The sequence below is a fragment of the Lipophrys pholis genome, assembly GCF_963383615.2.
Source record: "Lipophrys pholis genome assembly, chromosome: 8".
Classification (NCBI taxonomy): domain Eukaryota; kingdom Metazoa; phylum Chordata; class Actinopteri; order Blenniiformes; family Blenniidae; genus Lipophrys; species Lipophrys pholis.
In genome coordinates, this window is record NC_137630.1 from 9,677,573 (window position 1) to 9,691,035 (window position 13,463).

The window sequence follows — 13,463 nt, forward strand, 5'->3', positions numbered from 1 at the left end:
GTAGAATATAAAAAGTTTAATTCTAAAGGTTATTATGACATGATTTGACCGGTCCAGCCCAGGCGAGATGAAATTGAGCTGCATGTGGTCCCTCAACAAAAAAAGTGTTTGCCAGCCCTGCTGATGATGTTAGAACAAACTCATTCTGTCTCCTGACATCTTCCCTTTGACACAAGATCATTCAACACAAACATACAGAAATAAGAACTGACAGAGTGCCATCATAGATTTTTATTAAACTATACAATAAAGAACCCTTTTGATGCCATTTCTGGCACCTCATTGCATCAGCGGTTTCAGCATATACAGCGAAAAAAGGCGTCTGGGTGGATCCAGTGCAAGAGGAACAGGAAGAGGGGCAGAAGAGGCTCCACTGAACAACATGGGAGCACTTATTATACCACTATTCACTTCAGGCTGACTGCAACCAAGAGTGGGAACAAGGAATCAAAACAATCAAAACAAAACAAAAAAAAAAAACACATCATGTTCAAGTAAATGTAAGAGGACGAGTAGAAAGAAAATACCGTGTTACTACCTCAGACCTCCAGCATACAGGCGACGTTACACCTTTAAAAAGAATCAGAAACCATACAAAATGCAAGAGACAACAAAACAGTCAATTAGAAGAATAAAAATTTAAACAATGAAAACTAGTGCACTACCAAAAACCTCCCACAGCCGACACACATCCACACAGCTCCGAGGCCAAAGGTTCAGCAGTTTCTCACGTTCAAGTACTGATGTTTCACCACATCGAAAAACAGTTTGACCCAAAGAGGCAAAGTGAAAAACAACAAAAATAAATCGGAAACTAATCCACACGTCGTTTCTCATTCATGGGATCAGACGACAGGAAGAAATAAGGAGAAAAGGTGACTCAAACATGCTCCATGTTCAAGTGTTCTAATTATTTTCACAAACTTCATTCATAAAGAGCCGTTAACCTTAAAACATGAAATGTGACTGAACCGGTGCTCTTCACAGAGGAAATACCTGCAACCAACGGTATTGAATGACAAGCTTTATCTAAATAGAGTTATGATCCATTTGTAATTTATTTGGTTGCATTGACTGAGCAGTATCGCTCGTGTGTGTGTGTGTGTGTGTGTGTGTGTGTGTGTGTGTGTGTGTGTGTGTGTGTGTGTGTGTGTAGTCTGACCGGGCTCGGCTACGTTATGAAATGTGGGAAACACGAGCTGCCGGGACTTCCCAAGTTAGCAGCAGCGCAGAAAACAAGACGGACGTCCTTGACCTGGTTTAGCTTCTGCTGGCAGAGAATGATGAACGATCTGAAAACACATACCCACCCCGATCCCCCCTCGACCATCCAGAGTTCCTTTTGGTGCTTTCAGATCATCGGAGACATTACTGAAGGACCATCATCAAGTCATTAGTCCCGAAACGAGCTGGGTCGGATTTCACCGACATTTCTGAGCCCGTGCTGGAGTGGGATCGCCTCGGTGCCGATCCCGGGGGCTAAAAATAAACCCGCAATCTGCCAGACAGGCAGCACTGAGGGGCTCAGTGAGCCGCGGCTCCGCCGTCTTCCTTATCACATCAATGACGTGGGCTCGCCCGGCCCGCTATCATCAAGCCTGGATTATGGCCATCTTCTAAATTACTTTTTAGAGACAAATCTATTCTTCAATCTCGGGCAGATGGCCATCTGGCCCACTGTAATCGCCCCCTTCTCTCTCGTCTCCTTGTGACGATCTCCACTGACAGATGTTGAAGCACATCAGACCTGCTGATAAACGAGGACAGCCAGGCGAAACCCGGGCGAACGCCCAGCTCCGCTCCCAAACGCTCCGGCAGGAATCCTCCGCAGCCCGTTTAAGATCCAAGACACACTTTATGGTACTATCAATCTGAATTAAAGTCAGTTATTTGGACGAGGCGTTTAAAGATCATAAATAAAAGGGCTCATTAATATGTTCTGTCTTCATCTGTGCCAAATAAATATGACAAACTTATAGTTAATAAATGTCCACCCTTTCTCCTCTACTTCTCTTTCAATACCAACAGTGTGCCTGAGATAAGGTGTGTGTAATGCACATTCAGTGCGATTGGCTACTAAAAATATCAATGAATTCTTCGCTTTGAAACTATTTTAACCTGTAAATTTACAGAAATCAAGCATCACTCGGATGTCATTTCACGGGGGCCCTCAAGCAGAAACCATGAACCTTCTCATAAATATATATTTAAATAAACATCTCATATGCTACACAATTATGATACCAACAGCATCGACAAAAACACCATGAAATAATATTAGAAAGGACAGGAAAGACAAATACAAACTCAAAAGAGTTGCAGGGAGGTCAGATGAGAGACAGGAGCGGCCCGGCTGTGTCCATCCAAAGTAAAAACAGTGTCTAATTTTTCAACAAAGAGCTGATTTGCACATGAAACAGCAGGCGAAATCACATACAAACTCTCTCCACGTCAGCCCCGTCTTTGAAAGAATCAAATGAAAGCAGTCCATTTTTTTTTTTTCATAGCAAATCCTTTTTGAGGATGTGGCGCAGAGAGGGCTCGCTTGCCCTTCCCATGCCCCCCTGGATCCTGTGGCAGGTTATGTAACTGCCCTCGCCATCACTCAGCAGCCACGTTAATAACCGCCACAGCTGGAGGGACGGAGCAGAAACACTCTGAGGTTCGAGTTCACATGACGGCAGAGCGGGGATGAAGGACTCGATCGGACAGACGGCTTAGCCGCGAACTCTTCTCGGGTCCCGTGCAGAGACTCCAGGGTTTACTTCAAAAACTGTTGTTGTCCAGGAAAGTAGAAAGATATAACAGCAGGTTTGAGGGAGGCGAGTGCAGAGACACATCCTGTGACAAGGCACTTGTGCTGTGTAAGAGAGCGAGAGAGAGAGAGAGAGAGGCTGGAGAGGTAAAGGGGGGGAGCATGGTGGTGGTGTTGGAGTTGGAGGGGCTCCTGCTCAGGAGTCCTCCCCCCCGACACTCACAGCTCCAGCAGGTGCAGCATGGCGGCTTGGGCCGGGGTCCAGGGTGACCCTCTGCCGCCCCACCCCCACTCCCCTCGGAGACGAAGCGACACCTCCGCTGACACTGGATCAAACGCAGAGAGAGACGGAGGAGCGGCGTTAACGGCTGCAGTCGCTTTGAATTGTGATCTGATGCAGCTACAAACTGTGTTTGCGCCACAAACTGACAGCTCTGACTCTATAAGCATGTTTCAATATCACATTTTCATCTTCCTGCTGCACAGAACCCACAGATCCCAGAGGGATGGATTCTTTCTAGTTCACGAGACACTTCTATGCAACATTATGGAAGAAACACAACAATACTGTTTCCTCATGCCTCCTAACAGCAAAGAGGAGCTAAAAGATCTGTGTTGAGACTCTCTGGTGCACATTCTGAAAAGACGACTCCTCAATCAGCTTGGAAAGATCTCATACTTTAACTAGATTTGGCAGAAAACCTCAGATTTTTGTCTGGGTAGAGGTTCTAACAAGATGCAATTTGCTGGAATGTAATGAGCGAATACTGAGGCTCGGTTGGTAGGCCGGTTCTCTCTCAATCGGAAGGTTGCAAGTTCAAATCCCCATCTCTCTGTCCCCGCGAGTCCCTGAAGCCAGACTCTGAACACCAATCTGTTCCCAGTGGATGGACTGAGCTCCTTCCAGAGCAGTCGCCTCCACTGATGTGTGTCAGTGGGTGAATGGGAATAACAGTGTAAAGCGCTTTGGGGTGGAAAAGTTGCTATATAACTATATATCCCACCTTTTATTATTTATTTAGCTTGAAAGGCAGAAAAAAACTGGAGGCTATTAAAGTTACTTCAGCAGAAAATCAGAAAAGTGTAAACTGTCACCTCTCACACAATAAGAAGGAAGCTCACACTGTTTGTTACACCGAGCAGTAAATCTTAGTCGATTGCCAGATATCCGGGATTTTTAAAGAGCTACAATTGTTCTTTTTCTTAATCTCTAAGCGATAAATGACATTTGTTGACAGCTGATGACTCGGGGGTTTTTAATTCAAAAGGCCCGCTCTATAGTAAATCTCTGTATCTGTGACATTTATGGTGGTCTGATATTTTAGCGTGTCAGCATAAATTAGTACATCAAGACCTTTTTAGTCAAATGTGAAGTGTTGCCACCTCCATGAACTGCGGCCACCAACAAATTTGGTGCAACTTCTAGAAACACAGCTGCTGTTTTTCTGGTAGAATTTGTCTTATTATTAACCTCACATGTTTTTTTTCTTTCCAAAATACACAAAGTTGCTCTCAATGCCTTAATAATACAACATTATACGTCAACATTTCTTTACATCTCCGCCAGAAAGTATGAAAGCTTTACTTTTAAGTGTAAACGTGAGCCTCCCGTATCCCGAGTGAAGTTAACAACTTTGAATAGTGTGATAGGACGAGGGACATTTTCAAGCACCAGGCATGAATAATTCAAAACGAAAGTCCTCTTGAACTTAAACTTGGCATTTCGAGCAGCGCCTGTTTTTGGAGATCGTGACCACTTTTTTTTTACTAGCCTCCATATCTCAGAGACTAAATAAGAGTGACAGCAGCTCCGCTCACAGTTTTGGAACATTGATGTGATTTATATGAAATATGAAGCAGTCTACAGTGGGACCTCCGCAGATTGAACCGTTTTCAGGAGATAAAATCCTTCCGGTGGCAAAGTTTGTTGAAGTTATGGGACTGAAATGCGTGACAGATAGAAAACCAGCTCTAATAAAACTATATTCAAGACAGCGGAGTCGATAAATTGGATTGACATGTGTCAGTGCGATTTTAGAGAGATTAAAGCCGCTTTAAAATGTCAGAATATAATGATTTTCTCACAGAATTAATTGAATGGACATTTTAAATACATTGACTGGTAATTAAAGCGCCATTCACCTCATAATTTAAGGGCGATGACCCCAAAAGCAAAGCTGTGATTCATTCACTTTCACACTTCTGTACTTCATGAGAAGCCACAAGAGAAGAACTAAAAAGTTGGTTTTAATTTAAACCTAAATGGAATCATTTGTTGTTTTTTTTTTTTTTTCTTCATAGCTAACTCAGCTGATTCTAGCCCACCGCATAATTTGAAACCTGGAAATAAAAAGGGAACATTACTCTTCGGCATACACGAGAAGCAAGTGAAGAACCCGCTATCAGTGGAGAAACAGTGGAAAATTCAGTTTTCAGTTTCTCCGACTAAAGCCACATGAAGCACTAATGGAATTGAACATTTAGCGCCAGAAACACTCTGGCTTTCTTTGTCCCTCCACCATTGTCCACAGACAGCAAAAGACTTGAGTCATGTGAATAACTTGAATGACAAAAAAAAAAGCAGATTCTTTCACTTACAGAGAGACGTGGAGGTCCACAGCCACTGGTTTTACCTCCTGGTGTTGCTGCTAAAAGACGTCTGAGGGGTTTTAAAGTTTATGTTCTCGTACACGCTCGATGAATCGTCATTTGTCATTCTGAAAGAAAAACAAAAAACAAAACATAAAATTAGACATTTTCGATCTGTTTTCTGCCGTTTCATCAGTGAAACCATGTGATGCCGTCCTAGTTTACTTACACAGAAGACGAGCGTGAAGAGGCCATGTTGGGTTTGGACCTGGAGTTGGTCATCTGGGGATATTTGATATTGGAATATTCTCGCTCCTTCAATTTATTCCGCTGAAAATTGTCAAAGGAAAGCATTTTTTTAAACAAGGTTTTCTTAAATCAAGATGATGGTAACTGAAATACATCCACTTCTACCATTGTGCTGTGATCCCACTAATTTTCATATTAGCAGTCAGTGACTTTTGTTCCCAGCCTCTTTTGCATCTTTTGGCTGTTGTGGCTGTGTTGCCTTTGCTTGGATGAGCTGCTCGTATTGTTTTGTTAATATAATGGTAGCATGCAGCTCTGTCTGTCACTGCTTGAAGCCTGCAAACTTCACCTCTTTCATGTGGACACACAGATGGAAAGATCCTGGGTTTTGTAGTACTTTTTATCATAATTGTGGGCGTGTTATTCCCATTTCCTCGTAGAGACCTCCTGAATCTCACTTCGAACCATTAGTATCCAACACATTCTAGTTCAGGGGCCACATGCAGCCCAATTTCACCTCGACTGGGCCGGACTGGTAAAACAGTACCATAATAACCTTCAAATGTAAACTTTAAAAGTTTTTTTTTGTTGTGACGCAGAGTATAGGTGATGAAAAATGAAAACCAAGCAGTTACTAGAGAAATTGACTACGATCTCAACATAAAGCCGCGTTCTGGTGCAAAATACAGTGAAATGTCCAAAAGAAACCCTCTCCTAAAGCTGTTGCATTATGCATGTTTTTTTACAAACCCACCCTGAGGCTAGTTTGTGATCTTTCAGGGCATCACCGATATCTCAGCTCGAGTCTCCAGTGTTGTGTTGTGTTCACTACTCCTAAGAAATCTTTGAAGTTTTTGCAATTTGCTTGGTGGTTTGGCCAGGTTGGAGCCTCTTGTGGGCTGGTTTTCTTATGTTTGACATCCCTGCTTTATACAGTCAGTACAAACTCATACTGTAGCAATGTTGCAGGGTTTTTTCCCACTTTGTATTTTTCCTTTTGGCCTCTTTCTGTGTAGTATTGAGTACCTGCTCCTCCTCCAGCCTCTTCTGGGCTGTGTCTATGTACTGCTGCACCGCCATGTAGATGAACTTGTACTGGGCCTCCGTCTGCACCATGCCCGATCTCTGCTGCCGTACCCTCTGGATGGTCTTCGGGATGTCAATATCACAGTCCAGACCTGAAAGACACGTGTCCAGATGATTGGACTTGAAGAACCATTAACGCCACGCGGCTTCGTGTGAAGGTCTCCTACCTTGCCGATTAATTATATCGATGAGGATGTCAATGACGATGATGGTGCCGGTTCTACCAATGCCGGCACTGCAGCGAGAACAAAGAGGAAGGGCCAAATCACAAAAACATCTGAAGAAATCAGGCATTAAAACCACATCCATCTTCACATTCAGAATCCTTTTAGCGACATTCACAGAATTCTCACGGTTCGACGCGAGTCTCGTATAAAGTGCACATAGTTTTATTTGAGGATGATCTTTATCAGTACTTGGAATAAGTCAGATTGCTCTGTCCATCATGTTTGCAGTACATGTGTGGGCGGGTGTGATGAAAGACATGTTGTGATGACACAATCTATTCCAGCAGGTTTACGTGACTGATTTCCTTAAAGTTAAAAAAAATAAATAAATAAATAAATGACACACCACAACCGGAACACCTCAACATGAAACAAATCTGGGACCAACTAAGTCAAACTGAATTATATTTGCTCTCTAAAGTGGAGATTCTTCTGAGCGTTTTAAGTGAATTCATGAATGTAAAGTTAAATCAAAAGCAACCGCGTTGGTTCTTATGAAAACTTTTCTCTGAAAGTGGCAGAGAGATTCTCTTCCTCTTCATCAAAACTTAAATAAGTTGGTCAACTGTGGTGTAAAGTTGTTACAGTTAGTGTCATTTGATGAAATCATATTCTCAATTAGATGATCAAAGAACTGTAATAACAGCGCACCCAAGTGGCCACATGACAAAATATTTGATGCACGCTATGACACAGGTAATTTTAATATAAAAGTTTATTGGGCATAAAATGTCTCCTTTTAACTTAACCTGTGAACATTTAGTTCAGATGGGAAAATATAAGAAAAAACTGGGACTTAGAAATTTAGAACAAAACAATAGAACAACATTCAATGTGTGCCGAGTTCTGAAGCTACTATAGTTTCCTCTCTCCGTTTCTTTTCTGAGAGCTGAAACACAAATACTTTGGCCATTATTCAGTTGAATCCAAGCATAATTTCAAGATTCCCTTCTTAAATGTGTATTTCTTGAAGTGTTTCTGTTTAGAATGTCTAGAAAGATCTGCTATCAGAGCGAAATGTGCCTGAAAGTGAGGTGCTTTGATGCAAACATGATTTTATCCACTTCATAATAAGTTTCTTCTTCTTAGTTTTACCTGCAGTGGACGACGATGGGTCCAGTGTCTGGAATGGTACTTTGGGTGCGGTTGACCTCCTCGAGAAACCAGAGGACCCCGCCGGGCTCGTTGGGTACTCCGTGATCGGGCCAGCTCAGGTACTGATAGTGCCAGATGTACCTCAATGGCTCCTTCTACAGCAGGAAAAAAACTTCAGCATTAAAATATACACTCACAGTAGTGTTGTGTACTAGCTGGTACTACTTCCTTATTGTTCTGTTGCAGACTAGCTGTACAAAGTCAGTTAACAAAACTACGTTTCACCCCACCGGGTGGAATCCCCAATCTTAACCTCACACAAAGAAGCTTTGTAGAGTGGTGGTAACCCCAATATGTCGCTCCAACAGTTCGATGCAGCAAATTCAGGTGGCTATTTTTTTGTGATCAGAACAAATCTCCGTCATTGAGTTATGACAAGTTGAATTGGAGCCCTCTGACTCAGTGAACCTGCAGGAACATAAACACTAAGTCCCGTTTCCTTCAATCTCCTGTTTTTCCGAGAGACTGACTGGATCTCTGACCCTCTGAGATTGAGATAACCCGATAAACTGCCACTGAACCCATAGAAAAAGGATGTTACCAACCGGAATAGACCTGTTTTCTTTTTTGATTTACACTATTTAATTGTGTCCAAAAGTATGGAAAAGGAGGTTGGCTAATCAGTGGGTTTATAGATGTATATATGTTGATGATATGCGTCTATGTACAGTGAGGCAAAAAAGTATTTAGTCAGCCACCGATTGTGCAAGTTCTCCCACTTAAAATGATGACAGAGGTCTGTAATTTTCATCATAGGTACACTTCAACTGTGAGAGACAGAATGTGAAAAAAAAATCCAGGAATTCACATTGTAGGATTTTTAAGGAATTTATTTGTAAATTATGGTGGAAAATAAGTATTTGGTCACTTCAAACAAGAAAGATCTCTGGCTCTCACAGACCTGTAACTTCTTCTTTAAGAAGCTCTTCTGTCCTCCACTCGTTACCTGTATTAATGGCTCCTGTTTGAACTGGTTATCTGTATAAAAGACACCTGTCCACAACCTCAAACAGTCAGACTCCAAACTCCACTATGGCCAAGACCAAAGTGCTGTCGAAGGACACCAGGAAAAGAATTGTAGACCTGCACCAGACTGGGAAGAGTGAATCTACAATAGGCAAGCAGCTTGGTGTGAAAAAATCAACTGTGGGAGCAATTATCAGAAAATGGAAGACATACAAGACCACTGATAATCTCCCTCGATCTGGGGCTCCACGCAAGATCTCATCCCGTGGGGTCAAAATGATCATGAGAACGGTGAGCAAAAATCCCAGAACCACACGGGGGGACCTGGTGAATGACCTGCAGAGAGCTGGGACCAAAGTAACAAAGGTTACCATCAGTAACACACTACGCCGACAGGGAATCAAATCCTGCAGTGCCAGACGTGTCCCCCTGCTTAAGCCAGTGCATGTCCAGGCCCGTCTGAAGTTTGCCAGAGAGCACATGGATGATACAGCAGAGGATTGGGAGAATGTCATGTGGTCAGATGAAACCAAAATAGAACTTTTTGGTATAAACACAACTCGTCGTGTTTGGAGGAAGAAGAATACTGAGTTGCATCCCAAGAACACCATACCTACTGTGAAGCATGGGGGTGGAAACATCATGCTTTGGGGCTGTTTTTCTGCTAAGGGGACAGGACGACTGATCCGTGTTAAGGAAAGAATGAATGGGGCCATGTATCGTGAGATTTTGAGCCAAAACCTCCTTCCATCAGTGAGAGCTTTGAAGATGAAACGTGGCTGGGTCTTCCAGCATGACAATGATCCCAAACACACCGCCCGGGCAACGAAGGAGTGGCTCCGTAAGAAGCATTTGAAAGTCCTGGAGTGGCCTAGCCAGTCTCCAGACCTCAACCCCATAGAAAATCTGTGGAGGGAGTTGAAAGTCCGTGTTGCTCGGCGACAGCCCCAAAACATCACTGCTCTCGAGAAGATCTGCATGGAGGAATGGGCCAAAATACCAGCTACTGTGTGTGCAAACCTGGTAAAGACCTATAGTAATCGTTTGACCTCTGTTATTGCCAACAAAGGTTATATTCCAAAGTATTGAGTTGAATTTTTGTTATTGACCAAATACTTATTTTCCACCATAATTTACAAATAAATTCCTTAAAATTCCTACAATGTGAATTCCTGGATTTTTTTTTCACATTCTGTCTCTCACAGTTGAAGTGTACCTATGATGAAAATTACAGACCTCTGTCATCATTTTAAGTGGGAGAACTTGCACAATCGGTGGCTGACTAAATACTTTTTTGCCCCACTGTATGTATATATGTGATTCATATAACAATCTATAATTATAATGGGACGTATAGTGATATAGTGTTATACATTGTATATTGGCTCCCTATATTTTGTATTACTTACGGGGCAACTCGACGTCTTCCAACTCATTTTTCAAACAGAATAAACTATAAACTATTTCCTTGATTAATTTCTTTTCTGTTGTCTTTTTATAAATAGTTTGTCATTTTTATGCACATCAGATATTGTAATTGCATCTTCACACAATGCATACGATTGAAATTGACTCCTTTAAAATTTGACTGAACTCCCTCCGTGCTTCCTCGTTCTTCATATCATAATTCATACTCACAGGCTGCGATGATCAAAGCAAGAGCTTTTACAAAGAATTAATCAGGTGCTGATTCTTGCACGCTTATTAGTCTTAATATTTAGTGTGAAATAGTTTTATGTTGTGTTGGTGGAAACCTGCTTTTTTTTTTTTTTAATTACAGCTCGAGTGCGCATGTTGCGATCCGCTGCTTGTGTTCCTTTGTTCCTCGTAAGCGTGAAGGGTTGGATAATCTGACCCCGGGTCAGTGGGTCAACACACGCTGAGCGTGCGGCTTTCCCTACCCGGTCCAGACGCGTGACCTCCAGCTTTCTCAGGATGTAGTCCTGTGCCGGCCGCTCATCCACGTTCCTCACCAGGACCTTTCCGAACTCCTTCTTGGCGTGGAGGTCCGGCCAGTAGCGGACACATTTGTTCTGAGGATCGCCACAGAACAAGAGAGTGAGAGAAAGAGAGGATGAGGTGGTGACAGACAGACAGACAGACAGACAGACAGACAGAGTGAGGGTGGTGGGTATTGCAATCTAAAGACCCGGCTCATCTCAAGCAGCTTTTCAATCAGCTTAGCTGTCATACTATCGCCAGCCGTCTCCCTCCCAACCCCCACACCTGACACACACACTCACTATCACCCGACGACGACCGCCACACAACCACCTCCCTGGAGAAACGCTTACTGACACCAAACAGCATCTTTCGCCTCAAAGAGGTTCGCTAATTAAGTCTTTTTAATCCTTAAAACATTTTGTGAAGCCCGGCTGTCGCCACTCAGACCCTCAGCTCAAACCTCCAGGTGTGTGTTTGAGGTAGGCGGCTCACCCTCCCTCTCTCCATCTCCTTCGTGGTCATGACAATCACGTGCGTGTTCTCCTGATACACCATCTTCCAGAAGTCGACGACCGTGGTCTGGAGGCACCCCTGTGTCGCGATGAAGACTTTGCCTTCCTCCACGTGGCGCCCTTCCTCATGCATACTCTGTGTGGGAGGACAGATTCACAATATTTGAAACAGTCGCATCTAATAATGAATTTATTTCCTGTTTATTATTACAGCTGCCTTTGTACTTCAGAATTCTTCCTGATGATGCGTCTTTGTAAATATGTCATTTTGCACAGCAGAAAGCTGCAGATTTCGACAGATTTACTTGTTATGAGTGAAACTGTCTCAACTCAAGATATTTTTAAGTTTTTAAGATAAAAGAGTGCTGTAAAGTAAGGGTTAGGGTTCGGGTCAGAATGAATTTCCTGGAATTCATGGGCAAAAAAACACCCAGTTTTTGCAGGAAAAATATCAAGGATTTATGAATCCTTGATTTTGCGTGCAAACATTTTTTTTTTTTATTTCATCAGCAAAAATATAATAATTTGCAAGCAAAAACCTTGATTTTTAAGGGGGAAAAACCCCTTGATTTAGCAGGTTTTAAAAAAAAAAGTCTATGCAAGTTTAAAAGAAAAAAAATTGTTTTTGTGGGGGAAAAAATCTTTTGTGACAAAATCTTTTGTGGGTTAAAAACCTTGTTTTTGCAGGCAAAAAAAGCCTTGATTATTTTTGGTTAAAAAAAAAACCCTTTGTCACACAGTTTCTCAATCTTTTTTTTTATCAAGTTTGTGAGATTCTTAGGTGATTCTTATGGTAAAATACTACAGGAATTGACAAATATTGCAAGTTAGGTTAAAACATTTTTTTGGTTTTTTTAATTTTGTATCTGAGCGGTTCAGACCTTTTTTTTTGTTAAGTTTATGTTAAAGTGCAAAACCTCAATGCTGAAATGTATGTAACCCAAAAGTTGGAGTCCCGGGTTGCAGACCTGAACCATCAAAATGTCCACGTCAGGATGTTGATATATTCTGACTTCTTTGTTCCATTCATGGCTGCACACACTCACTCACTCTGATATAGTTGGCATTGATGTAGTCTGAGCCAGGAACATCTGAATCTGCGTCCCTGATTTCCACACGCGTCGTGTCAACTGAAAAACACCAAGTTCAACACGTCAGCGAGCTGCAAAACGACAGCTTTTTAAGTACAATCAGCTTTTAAAGCCGAGGCCTCTGCTGAGGGCTCGTGTCACTATTTCCACAGGAAGCTGGAGAGACAGGAAACGGCAGGTTGCAGCGTGACTCACATGGGAGGATGTTCTTGTATCTGTTTTTGCTCTTGTTCTCTGGTTTCTGGCCTTCTTTCCGGGGATAGAGCAGTTTGCACTCCTGCTGTTGAAGTACCTGCAGAAGAGAAATGACAATAAAAGAAAGAGAGGTCAGTCCGGAGAGCTCCAAACCAACAACTCTCCACTACAGTGCAACTTTATTACACTTGATTAGGCACACTAGAATATAATGTCAGTACACCAGGCCTACCATTCATTTACAAAGGTAATGAAGTTCGTATTAGATTGATATCATATAGGTTATATTTTAACCTTATGCACCACTTTAAGGTCATAACTGTAAATCTAGATTTGGCCACCACAACAACAGCCACTACATCCACCCAATAAACAATAGTTTGATGAACTTTCTTCCTCAAAATAAAAAATAAAAAAATCCAACTTCTGATTGAGCTATTGAATTGGATTTATTTCATTTAGGGTGTGCCTAATGAAGTGGTCTTCGAGTGCATATGCTCTGATTAACGTTTAAATGTTCCACTGAACAGTGCAACAGACTCTTAATACAGCAGGGGTCAGTCTGGAGAGCCGCAAGAAGAAAAGTGTGTATTTCAGTATTCATGTTGTTCCAGGACTCTTTATTCACGTTTGCAACTATAAATTCATTTTGGATTCAGGCCTGCCCGTTGAAAGGAAGGATACGCCACGCAAT

At 42.3% G+C, this 13,463-nt stretch overlaps 1 protein-coding gene across 2 annotated transcripts in view; it reads right to left on the bottom strand.

The window, feature by feature from the left end:
- Positions 1 to 217: 217 nt before the first annotated feature.
- Positions 218 to 13,463, bottom strand: part of ptpn11b (protein tyrosine phosphatase non-receptor type 11b) — a 48,635-nt gene continuing 35,389 nt past the window's right edge. For both annotated transcript variants that reach the window (XM_080470102.1, XM_080470101.1), the window contains exons 7-16: positions 12,770 to 12,866; positions 12,534 to 12,613; positions 11,464 to 11,619; positions 10,929 to 11,060; positions 8,002 to 8,156; positions 6,847 to 6,914; positions 6,620 to 6,771; positions 5,574 to 5,674; positions 5,354 to 5,472; positions 218 to 3,081 (exon numbers count right to left, since the gene is read on the bottom strand). In XM_080470102.1, the coding sequence (XP_080326228.1) occupies positions 5,385 to 5,472; positions 5,574 to 5,674; positions 6,620 to 6,771; positions 6,847 to 6,914; positions 8,002 to 8,156; positions 10,929 to 11,060; positions 11,464 to 11,619; positions 12,534 to 12,613; positions 12,770 to 12,866 (1,029 nt within the window). In that variant the 3' untranslated portion in view covers positions 218 to 3,081; positions 5,354 to 5,384. The remainder of the gene's footprint in view (positions 3,082 to 5,353; positions 5,473 to 5,573; positions 5,675 to 6,619; positions 6,772 to 6,846; positions 6,915 to 8,001; positions 8,157 to 10,928; positions 11,061 to 11,463; positions 11,620 to 12,533; positions 12,614 to 12,769; positions 12,867 to 13,463) is intronic.